General features: G+C 42.2%; 2 protein-coding genes across 2 annotated transcripts in view; both read right to left on the reverse strand.

Annotated features, from left to right (window-relative positions):
* Positions 1-26,378, reverse strand: part of MOGAT1 (monoacylglycerol O-acyltransferase 1) — a 310,581-nt gene that overhangs the window by 41,862 nt on the left and 242,341 nt on the right. The window lies entirely within an intron of this gene.
* On the reverse strand, positions 13,642-14,864 carry KCNE4 (potassium voltage-gated channel subfamily E regulatory subunit 4). Its single transcript, XM_054585616.1, has 2 exons — positions 14,760-14,864; positions 13,642-14,210 (listed from the first exon to the last, which is right to left on the reverse strand). Exon 2 carries the CDS (start codon positions 14,182-14,184, stop codon positions 13,672-13,674), a length of 513 nt encoding a protein of 170 aa, XP_054441591.1. The 5' UTR covers positions 14,185-14,210; positions 14,760-14,864; the 3' UTR covers positions 13,642-13,671.

A 26,378-nucleotide genomic window follows, 5' to 3' on the forward strand; every position in this document is an offset into this window, starting at 1 on the left:
TTGTGCAGACAAGGTCTTCTGCAAAATTCAGATGCAAAGGCCCAATGTCAATGTCCCTCATTATTGACTAAGTGGGATCTAGAGCATTAAAATCATGGAAGTTTGGAGCAAAGAATCCCTCTCCAACTGTTTACAGATAAAGAAGTTGAGGCAACTCGAATTCATCCTTTAAAATCTTGATCAGATACCAACTCCTCTGTAAAGACTTTCTCCACCTCTTCAGCCTACTCTCACCTCTGGCTTCCACAGCAAACAGCTCTCACCCTATTCTAATGTTTATCTCATCACATGCCATTTATTTGTTTCTACATCTGGCTCTTTCCTTTAGATTGTAAACTACCTCAGGACAGGACCATAGGCTCTGTACCCCGAAATCCTAGCACACAGAGGGTACACAAAGAGTGATAACTGGTTGGATTTGGATTAGGAATCTGAATAAACTTGAACTTCAAATGCATTCTTTCTCTATACCCATTTTAAAATGGAGACAGTGAAATTCAATAGAAATTCTGGACTTGAAACCTGTCCCAGGCACTAAAACCTGAGCATCTTAATGTTTCATGTTCTTTGGAGAAAGAGGAATAACTTACAAAGTAAACTGTAATAAGCCAGCACAGTTCCTGCTATAATAAGAATATTATAATTTATGGAAATTAAAATACAGTACTAAATATTTTTGTACTAATAGCAAAGTAAACATAATAGTAATAGTAACTATCTATTATGAGTGTTTACCATATATCAGGTACTGTTCTCAGAATTACATGTATATTAACTCATCCAAATAATTGGAAAACACCTAGTTTATGCTTATCACTAAAACTATGTGGAACTTGATTTTACCATTTGATCCCTGTCTCCTCCTCTTGTGACTAAATGAAAAACAAAGATGATGGATATTAACTCTATTTGGTAATCACACATATGTGTTTGTGTATGAAATCAGTATGTTGCACACCTTAAACTTATACAGTGTATATATAAAGTATTCTCACAATGCTGGGGAAGAAATGAATAAAATGGACTGCTAAGCCAAAAAAACTTTAAATCAAAAACAAAGAAAAGAAAACAATAGTTTAAATGATAGTTTTCACACTTTTCCTAACAATCTTTGTTTTAAGAATTCTTGCCCCTAGTCTATCGTGATGTTCCCTTTTTAAAAATCAAACACTTAAAAAACTGAAAATATTCTTTAGACTTCAAATAATTTTTTATCATGACATTTTGATTAACAGTGTAAGGGGCTAAAAGCAGGAGGGTTACATTTTTTTCAATGACAACATGCGCTTTCACATCTAGAACTGTGCTTAGAGCAAATTTGTATGAGGCAAGTGTTCCCAAATTTGGCCCAAAATGTTTTCCCTCACTGTGTTGTCTGTCACCATGGAGCTGGAGAAGATTTGGTAGATAAGGCAGAGTATGAACCTGGCAAATGAATTCCAATCAGAAGGATTGGAATGGAAATTTCCATACAAAAGAAAAACAAAGGAATTGGTTGACTCTTTCCATAAAAACTAAATTTAATTGAATTTGTTCAACAATAAGCCCCTTGGTGCACAAAATTAATGACATCTCTTTTTTTAATTAAAATGTGTTTCCAAGCATTTTAATGGTACCATCTCATCATCATTGTTAGACACTTAATATATCCAACCCCAAAAAAATGGTGCCCTGCTTCCCTCTGAACCATTTGGAGCACAAGAACAAAGCACTCTTGTACAAGAGATTCAAAAACCAATGTTTATTTAATTAATGAATTCCAATGTCCTTTCCAGTTACTTTTTTGGCATCAAGAAGTCCGGAGATAACTATTCTATGCAAATCAGCAGCTACTAAATTTCCCTTTCAAAGAGTCTCTCAGGCTCTGTTCAAGCCACTGTAATCCTCAGGTGAGCACCTCACAGCATCTTGATCCCCATGGAGGTTCTTCCCTCCATGACCTTCCTGGTCCTTGACCCTTCAGAGCCTGGTTGCTCCCCTTGACCATGGTCTCCATTCCCATCATAGGAAGACAATCAAGGGAAACACAATCTCAATTCACAGCTTCATTTTCATTTTCAATTCCTATTCAATAGTACTAATTTCTCCCTTGAATGATGCCGGGAAGGCAGTAAACAGAATTTGGGGGGTGGTTTAAGATTTTAAAAGGTTTCACAGCTTTCCCAACAGCTTGTAAATTTTTCAACTCAATGAAAAAAAACATGTGCCCTTCAGATAAAACCTCTTGTGATTGTTCTTAACACAGAGAAAAAATATTCACAATTTTACTATCATTTTGTGGGAAATGAGAAAAACTCGTTAGAATGGGAGGAAAAAACACCTGTGCTTGCATGAGGTAGACATCAATTCAAACCCTAACTGTGCTCCTGGCCAGTAATTTGGCTGTGGCCCTTCCTGGAGCCACATCTCTCTCATGCGAGATGAACATCATAGAGCCATCACAAAGTCTGAACGACGTTACACCTTGAAAGGGACTAAAGACACATATGGGCATTTAGTAAATGTTAATTGACTTAGCACATTTATAATTTAAGATGAAAAAGAATTTTTCACTGAAAGTATAAACCCTAAACTCTAAGACATCTCTGGCTGAGTTTTGGGATTATGTCCTGAAAAGGCAACTCTGCTTTCCCGCTCACTAATATGTTCATGTCACAACAGTAATCAAGACTATCTGAGCAAAATAAATCAGATGGATAAAGTCAAGGACCATTTGATTTCACTCATATGTGAGCTATAAAACTGAAAGCAACAGATGAACAAATAAAAAAATGAATAAAAACAAACACAGACAACAGCATGGCAGGTGACAAAAGGAAAGGTGGCTGGAGGGACATAGTAAAGGGTCAAGGAGGTCAAATACATGGTGATAGAAGGAGATTTGACTTTGTGTGGTGAACACATGACCAATATACAGATGATGTATTATATAATTGTACACTTGAAACCTATATAATTTCACTTATCAATGAAGCTCACCCCAATAAATTTAATTTAGAAAAGAAAACTCTGTGGTGGGTTTTTTAAAAATTTGTTTTTTGACATATATACTCTTAAAGAAATTGAACTATATATTATCTTTAAAAAAAAGACTGGTTATTATGTAGAGTCTCTTAAGGAGTAGTTCAGAAGGATAGCATAGAAGTTCAAGGTGGATTGCTTTCAAGACAGAAAATAATCAAAACAAGAAAGCACTCATCTATTTTAAAGGAAAACCCAAACACATTAAATTTATGGGAATTCAAGTGTGTGTGCAGCAGGAAAGGATCCCCTCATGCCCTCGTGCTCTAAGACGCCCGTAGACTGTCCTACCCAGGGACAGAGAGGCCACTCGGGGAAACCACAGAAGTTTACATTTTAAGAGCAATTAAGGAGCTTTAAAGGATAGCTTTGCCTCATACTCTGATTTTAGAACCTAATAACTGTGGTAAAATCAAATCCCACTTCCTATTCAAAATATGGATTCCATGAATAAAATACAAACATTTGACATTCACATGCTAGTTTTGGATTTTTTCCTGATTTTTGTCCTTATTTTACAGTATCATTTGACTTACCTGAAGACCAAAATTACATTTTTTTTATTGCACTTGTTGAGGTAACACTGGTTAATAACCTTATATAAATTTCAGGTATACAACTTTATAATTTAATGTCTGTATACTTAATTGTGTGCTCACCACCCAAAGTCTGGTTTCCTTGGTTACCGTGTATTTGCCTTCTTTACCCAATTCATCCCCCCTCCATCCTCTCCTTTCTGGTAACTACCATTCTGTTGCCTCACTTTATCTTTTTAGTTGAACTATAGTGATATGTCTTTAGCCATCTTATTTTCAGCTGGTTTTAAACTCTCAAAGTGCAAATTTCTAAGCATTATAACCACAGAATAATACCATTCATTAAATTACAAAGAGAGGGTCAAACCAGTTTGAATTCTTCTGTGGTTCTTGGTACAGCACCGTTTCTCTGGCCCACTCACCTGCCTCTGGGTAGTGTACAGCCATCCTCTTTCCCATCTTGTTTGTGTGTGGTTTTGCAGGATGGGGTATGTCTCTTCATGGCCTAAGAATCACAGGGAGGATTGTAAACCAGTTATTTCTAATGTTGCATTTTACAATATTATGGTGGAAGATCTGATGTCTCCATGAATCCTGTAGTACTACCCACTCCACCAGAAAAGCTTTTTTCACATTATCCTCTCACTTATTCAGAATCTTGATTTTTAAACAGTAATTTGAATCACAACTAATATGCCTAAAATACACCTTAACCATTTTTTTCAATACCCAGAAATTACACACACTGAGATATAATAACATCTTGACTTCATTATGACATTTTCTGTATAAAAAGCACCGATATATAAAATCAAACACCCATTCAGCTTTCAAGCACCTACAAATACTGAGTTCCTGAATAAACATCACTTTAGAGAAGGACAGAACTTAGGTCATCCTATTATCTTGGGTATTTCTTTAAATAACTGGAAGAGACATTCATGCAAAAGCAGAGATTTAGCAGCAAAATATTGTGCTCTGTTGTCTGTACTGAGAAAGAAAATATGTTATTTCAACTTCCCTGAATTGGCCATGTAGCACACCTTCTCGAGGCTGTCTTAAAACCCTCCCTGGGTGTCTTTAATAGAGATCCATATAAACCTGGGGAAATGTCAACCCCTGCAGAAACACATACCTCACTACCAAAGGGAGTGAAGGTAGATTTGTGATCTAAACTTACTAACAATTAATGTCAAGTAAAATGGAAAAGGCGCTCTGAGTAGTTCCAACTCCTTGCATTAACCACACTACACTTGGCTTTTCACAGCCAAACTTCCCAAGTTAGTTGCTAATGACAGTGACTCAGTAGTCTTTTGTATGTGTAATATCTTCACCCTACCATTCTACATGTTCTGCAATTTATGAATACTACACCTACAAGTCATCAAAAGGAAGCTTCTTTCTCCTCCATTTCCCAATGGTTGACCTCCTCTTCCTGGAAAACCTCTGTTTGCTCAACTCCTGGGCACTCTGCCATCCTGATTTTAGTTCTTGGACTGTTCTTGTTCTTTCTGCCTTTCCTCTTCCAACCCCCAAGAAGTAGCTGGTCCCTGAAGGGCTGCTCTTTGCCCTCCTCTCTATTCCCACTTCTCTTTGGCTGTGTCAGCCATGCTCAAGGTTTCAAGTCCGTGTATTCATGTTGCATGGCTCCCAAATCTTGTCTCTAGCTCCAACTTCTCTCAAAAGTTTCCATACTGATCTGCCAAATGCTTTCTTGATATCATGTAAATGTCTCCAATTCAAAATGCAAAATAAAATAAATTCTGCCCTGGATTTATTACCCATTTTTATTATTTGCACTTCCACTTACTAAATTATGCAGAGTCAAATTTCATCCCACCCTCTCCTTCATTCTTTATGATTTACCTAGTTGTGAAATCTTGTCCATTTCAACTCCTCAGTATTTCTACCTTCTGTGTGAAGACCTGCCCTGGCCCCAGTCCAGCCACTTCTCACCTGTCACCAAAATCCTACTTTCTTTACCTCTCTCCTCTATCTTCTTCAGTTCACCTTGGGAAAAATCATAAGCAACAGGATGATAGAGACTGAGTTTTTATTCTGTATAACCAGTGCCTTGCATGCTCCATCTAAATATTGATTTTCCTCTTTATAGCTCTGATCAAATTATCTTTTCCTGTTCCAACCCTTCTCTGGTCCTTAGTATTTTCCTGACTGAAGAAATACTTTCTGGGGTAAATAAGGAACATGTTAATGGAATTAAATTACAAAGAGAGCCTGGTGACCTAAGGGAAGGAGAAGAGTTTGGGTTCTGCCCATGTTTTTTGATACCTGCAAAATATACGTTAGGGACAGGTTTTGCAGGAAAGATAATGAGTTTGAGTTTTGATGTCAGAAATTTGAAGTGATTATGGGACACCACTTGGTATAGACACAGGTGTAGGTGCTCATGAGGAAAGTCTACACTAGAGCCAAATAGTTGAGACTTGGAGATACAAAGGTAGTACAACAGGCAGTTAGGTGTAGTGACTTTGGAGCCAGATTGCCAGGTTCAAATCACAGTTTTGCTGCTAACTAATTGTGTAAAACTGGTCACTGTTCTTAACCTCTGTTTGCCTCACTTTATTTAGAATGGGCTTATAAATCCCTCTCTCTCAACTTGTTGTGTGAATTAAATATCATGAGAATAAAGTCTGGCACATGTTAAGTACCAAATAGGCATTCATTGTAAACATTTACATATGAGTTAATTAAAATTTGAGATCACCCATAGAGGAAATAAAAAATATAAAGAAAAGAACATAATGAGAGTCCTGAGACATTCCAGCCCAAAGTTGGCATTAACTACAGAAATAGTAGATATGGTTCTGGCTTTTCAGAGGACATAAAGCTATGGGAAAGAGTAAAACTTCTGCTACAATCAAGGCATGAGGACAGTATGATGGGAGTACAAAAAAAAAAGGAGAACATTTTGAAAAAGAAACAGAATCTCTCCATCCAAGCGCCATGTCCAGTTCTCTGGCAGATGTCCTGAGTGAAAAGAGAAGATAGAGATGGGAGAGACTGTCCCTTCCCTTTCAGGGCTAAGGATATGAAAATAATGATTAGTGAGGTGTCTGCTGGTTTCTGCATCATCGGGGACCTCAGTCTAGAGCTGAGTCTCCAGTGTTTACCTTCAAAGGTCTTTACCTAGCACCTAGGGACATCAGCCCTGGGAGCATTCTGCCTGTGACCCTACCTGGCACTGGAGCTAAGCCCAAACAGGCAAAGAAATAAAACTGAACTCCAGAAAGCTGCATGCAGGCAACTACATTCAACCCTGTTTGAATATTTCCCTCCTCCTATTTATAACTTCTTCCATTTTATTAAAGTTTCCAGTGGTGTCATATTGCATTGCTTTGGGGGAATGTGTTTACTTCTGCCCACTTGGATCCATCTCCCCACAAAGGACAATAAGTGCCAGGGTTTAACCAGGAAAAAAAAGAAGCCACTTCCCAGCAGGGCTCATGGAGCCATAGATAGAGATAACACCAGTGACTAAATGCTGCTCAGAGAAGACCAAGGTGAAAGGCTCAAGAGAGAAGACACTCTAGGTCACTTGTTTTCACTAAGCCTTGGAGACCTTGAACCAGATGCCAGGAGACCTGAGTTGCAACCTTAGCTCTGCTCCTATCTCCCACTAATACTTTGCACAAGTCACTTAACTGCTCTGAACCTTAATATCCCCATCATTAAACAGAAAGTTTGGGTTAATGATCTAGTAGGCACCTTCCAACAATCTGTGCCTCTCTAATGTGATCATACTCTGTATGAATCCAATAGGTGACATTATGATGCGGTAGCAAAAACACCAACTTCTCAGTATTTGCCATAACTTAGATTACTTTTGCTGTCATGCAAAGCCAGCTGCAGATCTGGGCAGCTCTCCACATCTATCATCTTCCACGCAGTAACTCACTATTTCAGGCTAATGCAGGCTGTATCCTTTATTTATTTATGCCATCTTAAACACACAGTCAGTCCTCTTGGTGACATGCAGGTAGAGAGGGTGACATGGGCTTTTTACTGACTCAGCTTATATGTGACGTACATCACTTCCACTCAGTTTACATCAACCACAACTAGTCATATCCCTGCCTGACCCCTGGTGGTATGGGAGGAGGGACAGGAGAAGGTGCTGAGTGGTGGAAATGTCCATATTCTCAGAAGGGGAGAAATACTGGCTATGAGTGAATGCTAGAATGTCTACACATGGCTCCCTATCAATGACAGAGACATTTTTTAAAATTTTTCCAGCTGCTTCACAGTTCTGAACATGTTTTGAGATCACTAGAGAAGCTCTTGGTATCTCTATTTTATCAATGAGGAAACATGCTCAGAAAGTTTGAGCAATATATGCAATGTCACAGAGCTGCCTATTGACTGGGACGGGCCTAGATTCCACGTCTTTGGTTCTCTGCTTCCTCATGATGTAGAGACATTCAGGTATAAAGATTTTATATCCCAAGACCTGCATTGAAATCCTGGTCATTCATTTCATTGGTCAGCAACCATCCTCCTGAGCCTCAACGTTCATACCTACATTAATAGTGTTAGAGACCTAGTGTCGAGTTTCCTTGGGGGAATTAAATAAGATAATCAAAAAGAAAGCACCTATCATGGAGCAAAACAAATAACAGGTCAACAATACATTTTGTTTGACTAATCACATGATGGTGTCTTCAATTGTTCAATGACCAAGTATTCTTACTTCTTTCTAGAGCCAAAGGGTTCTGCACATAGAACTATTCAACTAATGCTATAGATGAACCAGATAGAGTTATTTTATTGGAATTTGCCCATATAAAGACTGCCCCCTTTGGGGTTAGGCAGGTGTTATATTTTTTTCCCAGTACACAGAAGTGCCTACAAGAGAGTTGAAGCTCAAAGCACATGGTTGTGATGATTGGATGCAGTATGTGCTTGTTAAATAACAAGTGCCTAACAAATATTATGCATTGTGCTTACTGTTATTTTTTTGTTCCTTTTGTGTAAGAGAAGGAAGTGAGAGAGGAAACAAAGGAGGAACACTGGGAAAAGAGATGTTATAGACTGAATATTTGTGTCTCCCCCAAATTCATATATTGAAATCTAATCTTCAATATGATGGTATTTAAGAGATTGAGCCTTTGGAAGGTAATTAGGTCATGAAGGTGGAGCCCTGATGAATGGGATTGGTGCCCTTGTAAGAAAAGGCCAGAGAGCTAGTTTGCTTTCTATCTGTGAGGACACAATGAAAAGATAGCTATCTTCAAGCCAGAAGTTGACCTTCCCCAGAACCCAGCCATGCTGGACCCTGATCTTGGACTTACAGCCTCCAGAACTGTGAGAAATAAATGTGTGTTGTTTGTAAGCACCCCAGTTTGTGTCACTTTGCTACAGCAGCCAGAAGTAAGACAGGAGAGAGTCTGCCATTTACCATTTTTTTAAGAGTTTATTTATTTTTTTATTTTTAGAGAGAAAGGAAGGGAGGTAGAAAGAGAGGGAAAGAAACATCAGTGTGTGGCTCTCTTTCACATGCCCCCTTCTGGAGGCTGGGCCCACAACACAGGCATGTACCCTGACTGGGAATCGAACTGCAAGCCTTTGGTTGGCAGGTCAACACTCAATCCACTGAGCCACATCAGCCAGGGCTCTTTTACCATTTTTAAGCAAAAGGTAGACAAGCATTCAGGACAGGGAAAGAGTATAGTTGTTGATGTGAAGAATTCTTTCAACGTGCTTCTTAGCAACAAAATGCAAGGTAAGGAAATAAATTCCTAGAGCAGGGAGAACAAAAGCTTAGCCCTGTATTGCATGGGGCAGGAAAGGTGCACAGGGATGAAAGATGGAGTCGCCCAGAACAAAAGGAGATCAGTCAACTCCCTGCATTCCCCCTCCATGTCATGGGCGGAGGCTGCCGTGGCCTCAAAGCTCTTGGCCTGAGTCAAGGACCGAATCCCAACTTCATCAACTCACTCACATCCCGTGCTGTGGGGCCATGGGCTCCTTCAAACAAGTGACCTTGGCTGGTTATCTCCATGGTAACCGCTCACATCCCAAACTGTTCCTTCCTGTGTGGGAGGAAACATTTCAGAAATGGGGAAAAGCAGAAGTGAACAGTGGTTTTTCTCTCTTATGACCCTTCTCCTTTGGCAAATCGTGTCTTTTTCCTAAACATCACAGTCTCCTGAGGAAACCGTCCGCAGGAAAGGAGGTTTCAGTGACTTGATTCACAGACGGATGCCCAGGACACATTTTAAGAAGCTGGAGGCTGGCTCTTCCTTAGACTCCTGCAGAGCTGGGTATCTCTCAATGTTTCACCATTCTTTTCGTGAGCAGGTCCCCCAGGAGCAAGACCGGCAGGTCCTCTCATTTTGAAAGAGCGATACAGCAACACAACTGCAGAGTTAGTCTAGAAACCTGGACATGACAAGACTGAGCCTCTGCCCTACCCCATTCACACCCTGCCTTCCCAAGGTCTGGCGCCTGCCAGACCCACTTTCCTGGTCAGCTGGCTGATACGTCCCCCTCCAACCACAGAAGCCACCTCCTGCCCCTTGACCCACGATACTCCCTATGATTTTCCCCAGCAGGGGGCCCAGATTTGGGGTAAGACAATTGAGCAAATGTATGTTCTGTCTAAACTGGGAGTATCGATTGCATTGGAAGCTCAATGTTTGGTCTGTTCCATAACATCTAGGATCAGAGCAGCATTTTATAGAATGATAAGTGGCCCTTCTTCAGCTGAGCCCTGGCAGTACGTGCTTGACCACAAAACCTTGCAACTGCAGTTCTCAAATGTACCATGGGGTCTGCTCTCCAACCAGAGCTACGAGCCAAGAGCATTCACGCCTTGGCCCAACTTCAGCCATTCCCGGTAGTTTTGAGCCTATGATTCTGTCTGTGAAAGAAATCTTTTTCTCTACAGCATCCCTGCCTGACTTTGACGTACAAAGGTGTAATTAGAACAACATGGACGATCCATTTACCTCATCCCTAACATTTAAGTGCTTTAAAATATGTTTCTAATATCCTAGGTACACAGAGCCAAATTCCCTTTTCTGTTTTTCACATGCATGAGTAAATCCACACAGATTAAACCCCTTGGGCCTTAGGTTCTGCTTAGAACTTTTTTTTTTTAAGAAAACAAATATTCCATTAAAACGACATAGTGTACTCTGCATATTTTTAGGACAATTAGAGTCTAGAATTCCCTCTTCTTCCGCCCATGGTAAAAATGTTTTCCTTAACTATTTCCTCACCAAGAATGTCATTAAGCTAAGATAAATTGAAAGGCTTTCTTGTCTTTTAAACTAATCTTCTCATCTTACATTGTCAAGGTACCAGCTGATGGATGAAGATCCTTGATGTGTTTTGGGAAAGATCCAGGCTCCCTTGTACCTTCACCAGAAAAACCTTTTAGGGAGACATTTATTTGTGAGCCTAATGAAATCATTTCCTTGAAACAGAAAAGCCAAATGCACAGGACACGGAAAAACATAAAAGTAAGGATGTTCCGTATCATCTGCTTGATTCAAAATGGGTCACCAGCTTGGGTCGTTTTTCTTTCGCACCTCTGACTGTATAAATAAAGTCATAAAGTATGCAGGCCAAAGCCACAGCCAGGCCAGGTGGGAAGAACTTAGAAAGTCAGCCTTTGTGTGGAAGTGCCTGGGAGAGACAGGAGGGGTGATCCCAAATCATAGCCTTTGTGCTCCAGTGTTTTCCTAAGTTTGTGCTGCTGTGTATACAGCCACCCTCTTGCCCACCAGTCTGTTCTGCTGCATTCCCATGTAGAGAGTATCTGCTCAGCCTACATGCAAATCAAATGTTTTCTTGCAACCACCTTTAGAGGGACATCTTTGTAACAGTTGCACGTTCAAGTTCAAAGCCCCAGCAATTTTAAAAAAGAGAAATTGATGTAAGACTATCTGCAACTTGTTTTTCATTCATTGCAAAGCATATCACAAGATGGAAAAGCCCAACCCTGTTCAGTCCATGATTTAGGCAGAAATAAAATAGGTCTTCATGGGAGTCTAACTTGGAAAATGACCCAAATCTAAAGACAGCTGGCAGAATGTGTCTGGGAGGGCAGTAACTAGGAATTACATTGAAGAACCAAAGAAAAAACTCAGAACTTCCTCAGGAAAATGTGTTTGTTTATTTAAATTAAAAAATACTGTGAAAATGACAAACTGTTAAATACAGAGGACCATTTTATACAACTTAATAGAATAAGAAGGAAGTATATACATCACTTTTTAATAGGCGCAGCTAGATTTGCACCAAATTTCAGGATGAAGCAATGGAAAATGTGACCACGCACATGTCCGTTGCAGTAAAGTTTCAGAATTCAAGTGATTCCAGGCAAGGGGCCAGCTCAACTTGGCTTCTTTCACCTTAAACAGTCCCCTTTGGAGTAAATCCACACTCTGAATTTTAAAGTGAACAGAGGCCCCCTTCCCCCACCCCAAACATAAATTTCCTCTAACACTGTGCTAAGGAGAGCTGATAAACCAGCTCCTACACTGTTAACCCTTCCATGGGAACAGTAGCTATCGCTGTCTCCAATCCAGAGAGTACATATGTTTGTTTGTTTGTTTGTTTGTTTGTTTGTTTGTTTGTTTTTAAAGGCTTTGTTTTGTTTTGTTTTTGCTAGAATTAAATTTGACCTTTTGGTGTGTTTCTCTTCCTCCTTGTGTTCAAGGGCCTAGAGGGTCTGCTGCAACGCTACCGACTGCAGGCCGACATGGACACGTCGGCGAGCATTCCTGAGCGTTTTCTTTTGGGTTTCTCATTCCCTAGCCGGAGGGTTAACATTCCAGCACCCAGGGAACTTTGCAGAGTAAAATGTGATCTCTGCCTCTTTGGGTCACGACTGGGAAAAATGACAGCCTGGTTGAGTTGGTGATTTGCCCTGCATTTCCCAGTTACTTACATCTCTAGTCTCCAACTTCTCCTTTAAAGAAGCAGATCTTGTTTCAGGCTCCCCTGCCAAGGAGGAAATATTTTGTCCAAGCTTCCTCACACCAGCCCATGCAGGATTTATCACAGAGCCTTAAAAGTTAAAGACACCCTTGCAGGCCCCTGGGGACACAGCCCATGAGGAGTCTCACGGAGGCGGGAAGCCTCTTGATGACACACACAGGACCACACAGCAAATCAGGGTCAGGGGTTGTCGGGACTGGGACACAGAACTTAGACCCCAGCTTTGTGCAATTTCTGCCTGAGTATGCCCTCCTAGGTCTCAGCTACATGACGAAAGGCCACCTCACGGAGGCCCACAGTATGTCCTCTCCCAGCTCAGAAAACTGGGCAGGGAAATGAGCAGCAGTAGCGCTAACAGTTGCTTTTATTCGCCCCCTCCCAGTGCCCCTCTGGAAAGATTGGGAAGAGTCCCCTGCGCAGTCATTCGGAGTGCAGCTTAGGTTGTAGAGAAACCCTTCCAGCTGAAAAAAAAACTTCATGCCAGCATGAGATGCTGGATGGTCCCAGATCAGAGTTCAAGGTCTCAGGGTAGAGAAAGGGTCATGTCTTACAATCCCAGCCAGTGTTAACAAGTTTAAAGGTTGCATTTTTTTTTTTTTTTCCCTTTACGGTATACACATAGGCCAGGTTCAGACCTCCAGCTTTCTCCCATGGAAAGCCCTCCATTAAATTCCCCCTCCCAACCCAAAAGACCTCCAAAAGAAGCACTGTAACCAGTGAACTAATGCCACAGGTACTCCATGGGGTACTTACAGCCAATCAGATTTGGAAGAACAAAGCACTAGGCAAATTAGCGAATGAAACCTAGTCCCCCAGCATGTCCTGGGCATTTGGCAGCCCTGGGAGTGGCATCCAGTGAGAAAACAAGAGCAAGCACATCGACCTGCCAGATTCTGAACAGGAACCCCAAGCCCCAGGCCCCAAAGTAAATGTACACACTGCTCGTCTTCAGAGCTTTCGCCGAGACCGGTGCACACCACAGGCACTTCACTGGCTCCTGGCTGCCGCTGGCTCCCGCTGAGGGGCTTGCCTGGGGGTCTCTTCAGAGTGGCAGCTGCACTGCAAAAGTGAAACCAGACACGAGAAGTGTCTTTCCTCTCCCTAAGGGTGCAGGCTGATGGGGCCACCTCCAGAGGTCCTGGGGGTGCTAGGAATTCTGATGGATGTTCTCTGAGGACCCCTCGCTGCTCTCATTCAGCGGCGTCTCTGAAGTCTCCCCGAGCTCATCGTCGGCACCCTCTTCCTGGATGGTGAGGTGCACGTCGGGCGAGGAGGACTCGGAGCTCACGCTGTCCCCCTCCATGGAGCAGAGGGTGCAGGACAGGGCGGGCGCCATGCTCTCCTGCAGCATGTTCAGCATCATGGGCACCTGCAGTGACCGGAGCCCCGACATCATGGGCAGCGGCTTCATGGCCTCCCCCCAAAGCCTCTCCTCGTCCTTGTACAGCAACAAGAGGCTGGACTTCTTCTCCCGCCTCTTGGATTTCATGTAGCCCAGCATGATTCCAATCAAGAAAATGCCGTAGAAGGACATGACCACCAGGATGTAGAAGTACTCATTACCGTTGCCACTGTCGTTGCTGGGGACGTGGGACTCGAGGGAGCGGCTGGGGGCTGCCGTGCTGGGGTACGTGCTGTTCAGAGGCTCCATCTTCAGCATTGGAGCGCTGCTCACACGGCCAGGGTCTGGGGAGAGACCTGCAGGTTAGAACTCTCCCGCGGGTCCAAGGCACAGAGCGGAGGGCGAGCCCAAGGGTTATAGAATTGAAATATCAAACAGCTTATAAATGCATGAAGAATTTGCACCAAACAGCTAACAGGGGGTTGAGTGCGTGGGGAAGAAGGCAGGGAGAGGTGAGAGGGATGTAAGGAGGACTTTCATTTCTTCAGTCTATACACATTCATCGTATGTGCAGTTCATAGAGCGAGCGTGTAAAAAAAAAAAAAAAAAGCATTGCTTTTACAATTTTAAAAACCAAAAGGGAAAAATCAGCGTAAGACAACGGAGCATAGAGAACATAAATAACATAGGGATCACTGGGAAACTCTTTTTTAACTGACTGAGCAGAAAAGAGAAAGTTTACATTTTACTTCTACAACTTAAAACTATTTTTGATTCAAAACAAAGTTTCCTTAGGACAAAAAAAAAAAAAGGAAAGGAAAACTTCATCTATCAGTTGCTAGAAATAACCTTCTTTCAAAAGCCTCTGAAGCCAAGCAGCATCGCTAACTTACCGAAGGCTGGCAAATTCGTCCCGAGTCCTGAATTCCTAAATAGCCAAGTCCGAGAACCTTCCTCCTCCGCGCGAGGCTCAGCGCTCTGACAACTCCGCTGCTGCAGTTGGGATATATAGTCAAGAAATGCATCGTCACGTGTTCTGGGAGGAAAATTTACAACAGGGGCTGGTCGTGGCAGAGTGCACAGTGAACTCAAAACACAGCAGCTCAAGTGACTGAGCTCTGCAGCTGGGACAGACTGTGAGACTGGGGGCCGCGGGAGGGCTCCTCACTCCCCAGCGCCGAGCCAAACTTTCCAGGTGGCCATGAAAGTGAGTCAGGACCGAAGAGAAAGTGCCTGGTTAGAACCATTACCCCAAAATCCTCTCTCCCTGAGAATGAGTTCATGTTTCACCTCCCTCTTGGGGAATAACTATGATGCTATTGGCAGGTTTTTAGAGACAAAGACCGTCCATAATCTGGGTAATAGTTGCAAGCAAGGGCAGGATCTCCTGTCCAGAAACTAGGGCTTAGGTTTCCATTCTTCCACTAACTACTCAATTTTTTTAAATTGTCCCCGAACCTTTCTGTGTCTCAGATTCCTGCTCTGTAAAATGGTTGGACCTGGGCGGTGGGGTGGCGGGGGCGGTGGGGCTTCCACACGGAGAATTATGGGCACTGTGAGACCTGTGAGTTTACGCATTCGGAGATTTAAGGCTGCTGGTGCAGGTTAGCCCTTTAAAATCACAGAGAGGTTCTGCCTGTCTTCCGCATCCAGCTCATTAATCTATTTTTATAGTTAAAAAATAATATGTGACTTTTAGGTTCTTTTCAGCCGTTTGCGTGAAGTGGAAAGGGATTACTGCGCGAGATGCCACGCAGGTTTCACTCCAGCCCTGCGGGCACAGCGGCTCTTCCTGGCGTCACGCAGAGACCATTCCTACGTCCCCCGGCCTCTCTGGCAGGTCACGGGAAGAGCAGAAATCCTCTGGCGAGCAACCGAGCACAGTTCAAGCTTTGAAAACCTGCATGGACCTGTGTGAAAGGGCTTGCTGTGATCAAAATTGGAAAAGGAATTGAAGACTTTGATGTCAGTCCCTCTCATTCCCGGAACTGCTTCCCGGAATGTTTATTCTGAGAGGCTCTCATTCTGAGCTGAAGTAAACTGGGAGGATGGCTCTGCCCCCAGTCATCTGTGGCCCATAAACAGAAGTCAGATTATCTTGGCAAACTGGCTAAAGAGAAAGCATCTCTTGTAGTTCTGCTGTTGTTCAACTGAAGCTGACAGGAAGCACGGTAATGTCCCTCTGCCCCACCTGGAACATATGTTGCCCAGTTGCTGGGCCTTCCAGTGCTGCTACATGAACCCCCCTGGGTTATTTAGTACCTGGCCCAAATTCTCATAGGATACCTGTGCAAAAAGCAGGATGATGCTGCTGTGGTAACCACTGATCCAATCTCCTTATGGCTCAGGTTATACTCACAAGTCCCCAGCTGGCTCGGAAGTATCACCCACTGACAATCCAACACGAAGACCGTCAATACACTGGAACTTTGTTCACCAATAAAGACATCCTTGCAGTCATATTAATATTTTGAAAGCTCCACAGGTATCTTGACAAATGTAGGCATGACCTATCCAATCTGGATTCATGTTAAGCACCTGAAGACTTCCATCTTTGGCTATACATACAGTGGCTTGTCAAGGACACTAGAAAGGAGAGACCTAGGAGCATGATGCCTGTTGACTGTTGAAGCGAATAATGTTGATTATATACCTTGGGACATATGAGATTCATAGTCACCCAGGGACGGTCAAGAACTGCAAATGGAAGCCTAGAGGAAGCAAAGAGGAGGTAGGGCAAGGGGTTACCAGAATTAGGGAGCAAGGAAGGTCAAAGCTTGGTGCCAGGAAGCCAAACAGAGGCTGAATTTTGAAACAAAATGTTTCCTAAATTGAGCCAGCAGTCCCAAGACAGTAAAACCAAGACATGGATGAATCTAGTCCAAAGGACAAAGCACGTCAGAGACATAAGAACAAAATCCGTCGCAGGTCTAAGGGAAGAAACGGCCCAAATGAATCCCTGGTGGCTGCCTGCAGGTGACCCTGCCTCCTCTGGGACTCTGTGCTGACTCTGCTCATGGATGTTTCTCTTACAGTTAAATGAGATGAGGCAAGCACAGCATTTAGAGCCATGTCTGGCAGTAAGTGCATGTTCAAGCAATGCTTTTTGTTGTCATTGTTGACGGTGTCCTGTTGCTACCACAGGCTTCCAGTTGCTTCCTGATGGGCATGTGCCTGTCTCCAGATTTTTCATTGTTGTTCTTTTCTCCTTTGTCAAAAATGGAATTGAAGATGTGGGGCTTGCAATGTCATAACACGTAGCTCAATCTCTCCAGCCCTTACTCACGACAGCATTATGAGAAGTAGGGAGTGAGCAATAGCATAAATAGTAAGGGATGAAAGAAAAGTATCTAGAAAGTCATTCTAGTCATTCTGTGAGGGAGAGAACGAGGATACGCAAAAAATATAAATTACACCAACTCTGTGCCATGGTTCCAGGAGACAGCAATGTTAAAGAAATAAATGCATTTTACAAATACTTTCTCCTAGTCTGTGGCTTGCATTTTCATTTTCTTAACAGTGTCTTTTTGAAAAGCAAATGTTTCTTAATACTGATGAAGCCCAATTTATTAAACATTTTTTATGGTTTGTGCTTTTGGTATCCTAAGAAATTTTTATCTAAGGCCAAAAAGATTCTGTACTATTTTTCTCCTAGAAGTTTTATAGCTTTTTCTCATACAATTAGGTCTATAATACATTTCAAATTGTTTTTTGTATATGATGTAAGGCATGGGTCAAGGTTCATGTATTTGTTGCGTATGAATGCCTAGCTGTTCCAGTGCCATTTGTTGAAAAGACTGTCTCTGTCCCATTGAATAATCTTGGAACCTTCGCAAAATCAATTAACCATATATGTGCAGATCTATTTCTGTGCTTGTTATTCTGTTCTGTTCTGTTGACCCATCTGTCTATCCTTGCATCAATATCATGTTTTTGAAAAATCCATTTTCAACTGGCATTTCAAATAAGTCTAAGACACACTGCAGTCCAGACCTAACTGAGTGTCTATTATATACCAGGCATTTGGTAGAGGCTTTGCTTACTTCAGTCTTGTGGTCAGTATTATAACAATTCCTTAGGGAAAAAAAATCTGAAAGACAGAGAGGCTAAGCAAATTGCTCAAGTCATGCTATTAGTAGCAGAGTAAAGATTTGAACCCAGGTCTGTACAATTCCAGACCCCATTCTCTTTCTACCACATTTTGTCCCACTCTATGGGAACCAGAAAACTGGGAAAGAGCAGGTCATAAAAGGTGGGTAATCTCCCAACTTCATTTGAATCATCATAAAACTATTTTTAAGTACATTCCTAAATGACCAGTTACTCAAACATGCATTGACAACTTGTTTCTTCTGAACTCACTCTATCTTAAGTATTGGAGATTGCGCCAACCTTACTAGGTTCAGGAAGATATCGGTGAAGTAGTAATACTTCTGTCCTATATCCATATTTTCCTTAGTAAATCAGTGTCCCTGTTGTTTATATCCACAGTTGATTTCTGGTCTTGTTTTAACTTTTTTTTCCTTACTTGACCCTGATGCACAGCTTTCTCCAGAACTTTGAGTGTTTTAATTTCCTGGTAATGTCATTTTCACCAAATGACCTATGATTCCCTGGCCCCACATTTCTGAAAATCTGTTAGCAGGTTTGGTGCCCTAACCAAGTCTGTGCTGGGATAGCAGCATGGAGGAGTATCTCATCAGCTTAAATGTAAATCTGGAGTCCAGAGATCTGACCCAGCTCTGCCTCACCCAGGCTACGTGACTGGCTGGGTTGCATAACCTCTCCATGCTTCAGTTTTAGGCCCCTCAGGCCTGTCAACAGTAGAATAATTAATTGTCTCAGGATACTCAGGATGTCCCACAATCCGTGAGGAGATCCTTTTCCTGCATAGACAGTAAGAGACAGAGCACAACAAGATGTGGGATAGCCAGGCTGCGGGGCTGGCCGAGCCTTGTGAAGTGGCAGCCTCGGTGCCCATCTTGGATTTTATTTTTCCCAGAAGCCCTTTCTGAAAAGTTCTGTCTGGAGACCCTTGCTGTGCTCATCCCTTCCCATATCCTGAGTCACCCTTCCTAGACTCATCCTTGCTAGCATCCCTAGCACTTGGGATAAACCAGTGCTGGGTACTTTGTAGTGTTTAATAAGGCCCGCAGACCCTGCTATGACACCAGCTATGTTTCAGGGGGATGTGGCTGTAGGCAGGTTCTGTTTGGACATCCCCCAAAAATTGATCATAATGAAAGAACGCAGAACTCCTGAAATTAAACAGTGCCTGGTAAAGTTGCCATTAACTGACCTTTGTTACTTATTATTCAAACATTTTTTTACCTGATATTTATTTAACAAATACTTGTGTGGTGCCTAAAGTGTCTCAGGAACTGTTTTAAGTGCTCTATGAATTTTATCTTATTTAATCTTCCTAAAAATCCTATGAGGTAGCCCCTAATATCATCCCAACTGTAAAGATAAGGAAACTGAGGCACAGAATGGTTGGACTAGCCTCTCCTAGATCACACAGCTAGTAAGTACACAGCCGAGTTGGTGCTGGCCTGGCCTTGGAACACAGAGCTGAGATTTTGAATTCAGTGTTTGGATCTAACTGCTACACCATGTGATCTCTTCTACGTATTGAGTGTCTCAGGCATGGTGTTCTACCCTGGAGCTGTAATAGGCGAAGAGACAGGAAGAGTCTAAGTGTCCTCTGCAGCCTGCAGCCTGCTGGACACAGAGGACTAAGGTCATACCCACAACCTGGAAAAATCTGGAAGACTGGGTCCAACCCTAGCTCTGGAGAAAGTTTGCTGAGTTAGAGAAGTCCATGCTCCCAGAGTTTGTCAGGGGAAAGTTTATTATTAGTCATCCTATTCATGACATTGAAGTGTTTCCAAGGGGCCAGATGTAGGCCACACAGAGGGAAATCTTTTCCCCTGATCCAACACTAGAATAAAGTTGGAAGTCACGGCCCTGCCCAGTGGCTTGCAGTCTGCCCAAGACCCAGGGTAGGTGGGGCAACTGAAGGGGGAGGCTTGAAAGAAGATGCTGTAACTCTAGGTGAACTTGAGAAACTTTGACCCTCAGGGTGAAATGGATGTTTTAATTACTGAACTGAGGTTGTGTGGAGATACTAGAGCAGTCTGGGAATTTTTATTTCTTAAGAGTGACCACAAAAATCCTGGGATCTGCCCCCCAGATTCCCACCCCAGAGCCAGGGAGGAACCGGCCCTGGAGAATGAGTCTGAAGAAGTGGCAGGACTCCTCATGAAGGTTTGCTTTAGGATGACGCCTGCAAGGGCTGCATACTTATCACAAGTTTACATGTGCAAAATGCTTGGAACAGTGCCTAGAATGAGTGAGAGTTCGTTTACCATAAATATTAAACAATGTTAAAAAAAATGCAAAAAGACAGTATTTGGGGAGCTCCATGGCATTATCTGAAATTTGAGTTGAGGAACCATAAATGACCACACACTGTTCTGTTCCCAGTGCCTAGAATGGTACCTGGCCCACAGGAGACCTGCAAGAAATATTTGTTAAATGAATAACAGGAAGAATGCGCCATGTGTTCTTTACAGACTTTCTTATTTAATTTTTACAAGCGTCAAATGAGAGCTATTACGAGCCGAATTTTATAACTGTGCGCGTGTGTGTTTAGCATCTCCAGCTTGGTTCTTTATTGCAAATCATGAGTAAAAAAATCTCATCTTAATTTAAGACAAGAGTAATGCTGCACAAGCGAGTTTCTTTCTCCCTACTTTCATTTCTCTTAATTTTTTATCATTGTTCAATTACAGTTGTCCCCTTTTTCCCCCTCCCATTGCTCTCCCCTGCCTTGCCCAACCCCCCATATTCATTTCTCCCCCTCCCATATGCATCTTGATTAAGGTTATTGTTAGGACTAAATGAAACCCTGTATAAGCCCTTTGCACACTGACACCTACTAAGCACTTGATAATGTAGCTGATACCATTATTTCTTATCAGGTCCAGATGACGTGTCTCACATATTTTTAATTGTGATATAATGGCCACATTATAAAATTCACCATTTTAAAGAATACAATTCCATGGTTTTTCATATTTTTTACAATATTGTGCAACCACCACCCATATCTAATTCCAGAACATTTTTATTTCCCCCAAATCAAACTCCCTACATATTACCAGTCACCCCATTCCCACTTCCCACAACTACTAGTTCTCTTTTTGTCTATGGATTTGCCTCTGCTGAACATGTCATAAAAATAGAATCACACAATGTGTTGCCCTTTGTGACTGACTTCTTTCACTTAGCATAATGTCCTCAAGGTTCATTCACATAGTAGCATTTATCAGTATTTCACTCTTTTTATGGCTGAATTCCATTGTATGAATTTACCACATTTTGTTTATTTATCTGTTAGTTGATTATACCTGAATTATTGCCACTATATGACTGTTGTGAATAATGTTGCTGTGAACATTTATGTACAGGGTTGTTTTGGAATGTATGTTTTCAATTCCCGTGGTTATATTCTCGGAGTGGAATTACTGGGTCATATAGGAATTTTATGTTTGACTTTTTTAAGTTAAACTGTCTACCAACAATTTTTTATTGCTTCAGTTGCTCTGCCTCCTCACCAACACTTGTTATTCTCTTGTATTTGATTATAACTATCCTAGTGGGTGTGACGTAGTATTTCACGTTGTTTTGATGTGCATTTCCCTAATGACTAAAGATGTTGAGTTTCTTGTTACACCTTCCTTGCCATTCATGTACTTTCTATGAGAAATGTCTGTTCACTTCTTTTGCCCATTTTTTAAAATGAGTTGGGTGTCTTTTTATTGCTGCATTGTAAAATTCTTCAATATGCTAGATATTTCACCTTTACATGATTTGCAAACATTTTCTGTGAGTTGGCTTTTCATGTCTCTATTAGTGTCCTTTGATGTACACAAGTTTTTAATTGAATGAAGCCCTATTAACCTCCTTTCCTTTTTGTTACCTATTTTTTTTTGGTGTCATATCTAATAAATTGTTGCTTAGTTCAAGGTCACAATGATTTATATGTATGTCTTCCTCCAAAATGTTATAGTTTTAGCTCTTACATTTAATTCTTTCATCCATTTTGAGTTAATTTTTATAAATGGTATGAGGTAAAGGTCCATATTTATTTATTGTTTGCACGTGGAGATCCAGTTGTCTCATCACAGGATCTATTCAGGTCTTTCATGAACATACACACCTCCCATGCATGAGAGAGGTCCAGGGGTCATTCTGGAGCTGGCAAGCACTACGGTGCTTCTGATATTCAGTCATGGACAGAGAGTGTGGCCTAGACCAGCAAGGTATAAAAAAAAAAAGGCTACTTCTCTACTCCTGGAAGAGAACTGGAGTGGCATCAGTGAGAAGAGGAAGGAGAAGCTGGAGGTGAGTGATATTATGTGGATGTGGGCAGATCACACTACACTTTGTTTTCTTATTTCGCTGAGGTCATCTTCAGGACACTGACAGTCACTTTCCATCCACCACCCACTCCACTCTACCCTCAAAAGTGGGCAAGTGTGTGGGATGAGAGCATCACTTTTAAGGCATGGAAGGTTAGCACCCCCAAACACCGGAGAGGACAAATGGGTCCTGCAGCCCTGGGCCTTAGCCAGGAGGGCAGACTTCGGGACAGGACACTGAGGAACCAAGGTGAGGATGCCTGGGCTCCAGGCTGCCCTCTCCAACATGGGGCCACGGCGAATGCCTGAGAAAGGGCCAGGCCCCTGTGAGGAGCAGTGAAGAACATCCTGCCACGTGAGTGCCGACCCAAGGAGCTGAGGGGCACTGAGTGTTGACCCAACACCATCACAGCTCGGGCACAGGCTGCCCTTTGCAGTCCTGTCTGCCATGCGTCCAGACCTTGCCAGCACTTTCCAGTGAGGGGGTAATTGCCATCTGCATCTCAAGAACTTTTGCCCAAATTATTCGACCATTCAGTGAGGCCTCCACAAACGACCTTCATCCCCCTGCATACCTGGAGCTGGATGGTGTGGTGGGAGAAGTCATCTGTCAACCTACATTGAGGCTGGGCTGGGACACAGTAGGGCACCCCAAAAGACGTAGGAAGAGAGGAAGAAGGTCTAAGGAAACATTGAAGTTTGCTGGCCTGCATGAAGAGAGAAGTTGAAAGCATATGCTCTTTGGGAAGAGAAATGGAGTGATCCTTTTAGGTTCAAGTGTCCAAGAGCATAGCAATGCACTGTGCAGAATGTTTTTCCATAGTAATGTTCCTCTGGGCTGTCATTTCCCTGGTCCCCAAACTGTTCACTCTGGAACGCTGCCTCTGTCCTCCCACAACTCCCTATCCCACAACCTCATCTTCTGTCTACCTTCAAGGCCTAATTCAAGTGTATGGACCTTGTGCCACACCCCCAAAGCCATGTGTTTTCCCTTAGCCTGAGGAGACACCTCCCGCCTCTGCTCCACAAGTGCTTTGCTTATGGCTGACTTATGGCTCTAAAGGTGGATATCTAACTATTTTATGAATCAGAACATGACATGTGTCAACCAGGTTATAGGCTCCTGACTATGGGGACATCTTCTTCATGTTTATTTCCCCCAAGAACTCCAGCCCAGAGCCCAACTATGTCTATATTATATATTTATTGCCTTAATCAATTACTCAGTATTTGATACATTTCTGAACAAAGAGCTTCCTCCAAGGATGGTTGAAATTGTCAGAAAGTTCTTAGATCAGCCTAAAATTGTGTGCTGATAACCTCTGACCTTTAGACATAGCTTCCCTCCTGTTACTATCTTAGAATATTTTCCTCCATCTTCAATATGACAGCCACTAAAAGCTCTTGTCCTTCTTCTTAAACATACTCACAGTCTGAAGGAAGTCATAATCTTGACTCAGTAACTAGACATGGTGGGGGAGGGGAGGAAATCTGAGTTCAAAGACAATGAATGGTTTGGATTGGTTTGAGGTTTGGATGAGATCCAATGGGATGATTCCACGATTCATTCTCAGGGAAAAAAGACACAAGTTCCTGGAACGCTCAGGGAAAAGAGTGGACTTTGGTCCCTCCCTCAAAGGACACCCAAGGAAGTACATTCCGTAACCGGCCACAGCAGCCAGTGTTGATTTCATCCCCCCAGCAGTTGAGTGTAGGTTTTCTTGCAGGCTGCTACTACCTCACTGGAGCCATGGAGAGCCACAGAAGTGTGTGTTTTATTCAACATACAGCAAGGACCTCAGAGATCATATCATGCAGCCCTTCTCATTTATAAATAAGACATCTGAGACTCAAAGAGAGGAAGTGAAGTAAACTGTCACCTGTATCCCCACAGATCTAAATTTCTGATGTCCTTGGCTGGGCTTATGTCCAGTCCTCAGCAATTACAATTTCAGCAAAAACAGAAGGGCTCTTCTTTTACGTGCTTCCTGAGACTTCACATCCTCACCAAAATGCAGGTGCTTAAGACAAGACCTAAGGAATGCCTTAAACGGTGTCTTCAACTCCAGGGTGTTCCAGGGTGGAACCTATGCATGAATGCACTTTGTTGTATGTTCTAGTTCTCAGGTTGACCAAGAGCTTCATGAATGTTATGTTATTTTATATATAATGTATACAGACATCACCATTTTAACATGTATCAAATATAATATTTTTAAAAGATGACCAAGGAAAGAACAAGTGGGTGACTTCCATATACATTCTTTCCATCAAACAAAGAAGACAGAAGGAGACAGGAGAACAAAAACCTCCTGAGAAACTTTATAAGGGTTTGTCCTAGCAAAGAAGGGCATCAAGAAGGCTGTTCAAGCATTGTTTTTTGTTGTTATTTTTTTTTATTGCCACACAATGTGCACAATATCCATTCAGACCCTTCCTCCAGAGGTGAAGACATCTTTTGCATATGTTATTTAGAATTTTTTATGCCTGATAAGTGAGAGATATGTTTTTAAGCCACATTAAAATGCTGTAAATCCATCATAGAGACCAGAGCAAAGAGTTCTTGTAAGTCAGCTATAAACCAAGGATGGCTTTTTTGGTTCTCTTCTGCAGATGAATCATCTCATTGGGTGGAACATGAGGGGAGAAAGTAAAAAAAAACAAATGGACTAAAGCAGGGCTGGAAGAGGGAAGGCTGGATAAAGAAACTCCCCCAGGGAAAAAAAGCAAGGAAAACACTTGGAACAGTACACAGCAGTTAAAATGAATGTACTAGAGAGGCACGAGTCAATACATAAATCTCAGAAACATAACAGGAGACATTGAAAGAAAATAGCAGAAATATGCCTTCAGTGTTATGTCATTTATTTAAAACTAAAAAAATGTGTGAGACAATTCTATAAGTTATTGGTGAATACAGATGGAACAGAAAAAAATTTAAACACTTCCGCAGGAGTAGCAGTCACCCCATCAAGCTGATGGTTACTTCTGGGGAGAAGGAAGGAGATTAGACAAGGATATGAAGGTGGCGCCTACTGATTCTGTACGGTTCTATTTCCTAAGCTGGGTGGTAAATACATTCATGTTTGTGGCATTATTATTATACCTTTTTGTATGCCTGAAATATTCTAGAAGCCCAACCCCCAAAAAATTAGTCCAAAGGAATTGAAACACTTCCTCCACTGCCTCTTCTCTCTCCATCTCTCTTCTGTCCTTCTCTCTATCTGTCCATCTATATATGATCCATATTTTACATGTATATGTAACAGAGAAGGGAGAAGATAAGTTAGATGATGAACAGATAGATAGATAGAATTATTATTATGTGTCGAGTGTTTTTCATCAACTCTCTTACTTAACCCTTGTAACGGTCCATCTCATAGATGAGAAAACTGAGAAGAGAAAAACTGAGTTCACAAAGCTGTCAGGTAGCAGACCCCCAAATCAAGTCCAGCGTACTCTGACCCCCACACTCTGCTGATTTCTTGTACCGCGATGCCACTTGAAATAAAAAGGCCAGGGAGCATTTGAGGTTCCCCTCCTGCCTTTAAAACTTCAGAGGTTGGTGAGCTTGAGAAATAAAAATCACGTAAATAAAAATAAATAGTATGTTTATTAGGGCAGACAGGAAAACTGCCCGTGAGGATCCATGCACTGTCATTGCAACATCTGCCTGCAGCTGAGTGAGGTCTGACCCTCCTCCTCAGTGTCTCATGGAAAAGACGCAAATTCCTGCAAAGAGCATCTTATTTGTCAACAGTTGTGCATTACAAATCTTTTCTCCTGTTTTAACTCACATTAGTCTACACTTCAGCACCAGAGTATAAGTGCTTTTCTGCGTTTACAAACCCAAAGTCCTGGGAACAGTGACGAGCAAGCTGGGAAAGCCTTTTTCTGATGAAAAGCTATTGTACTTCCCTGGCGCCACAATGAACAACTAACTGCGTTTGCCCAGTGACTCAGGATCAAAGGCTGATCTGGGCAGTGATTCAGGAGGGGACCTCACCATCAGGAACCTTTGTAATTACGTGTCTTTTTAAAAACAAGCAATGACATGAAGTAGTGGGAAGTAGTGAAGTAGTTGAT

The sequence above is a fragment of the Pteronotus mesoamericanus genome, unplaced genomic scaffold, assembly GCF_021234165.1.
Source record: "Pteronotus mesoamericanus isolate MK-2021 breed Mesoamerican mustached bat unplaced genomic scaffold, CSHL_Meso_final contig_90, whole genome shotgun sequence".
NCBI lineage: Eukaryota > Metazoa > Chordata > Mammalia > Chiroptera > Mormoopidae > Pteronotus > Pteronotus mesoamericanus.

Excerpts from the sequence above, each read along its gene's own strand:
- KCNE4 (XM_054585616.1), bottom strand. The coding sequence starts at position 14,184 with ATGCTGAAGATGGAGCCTCTGAACAGCACGTACCCCAGCACGGCAGCC.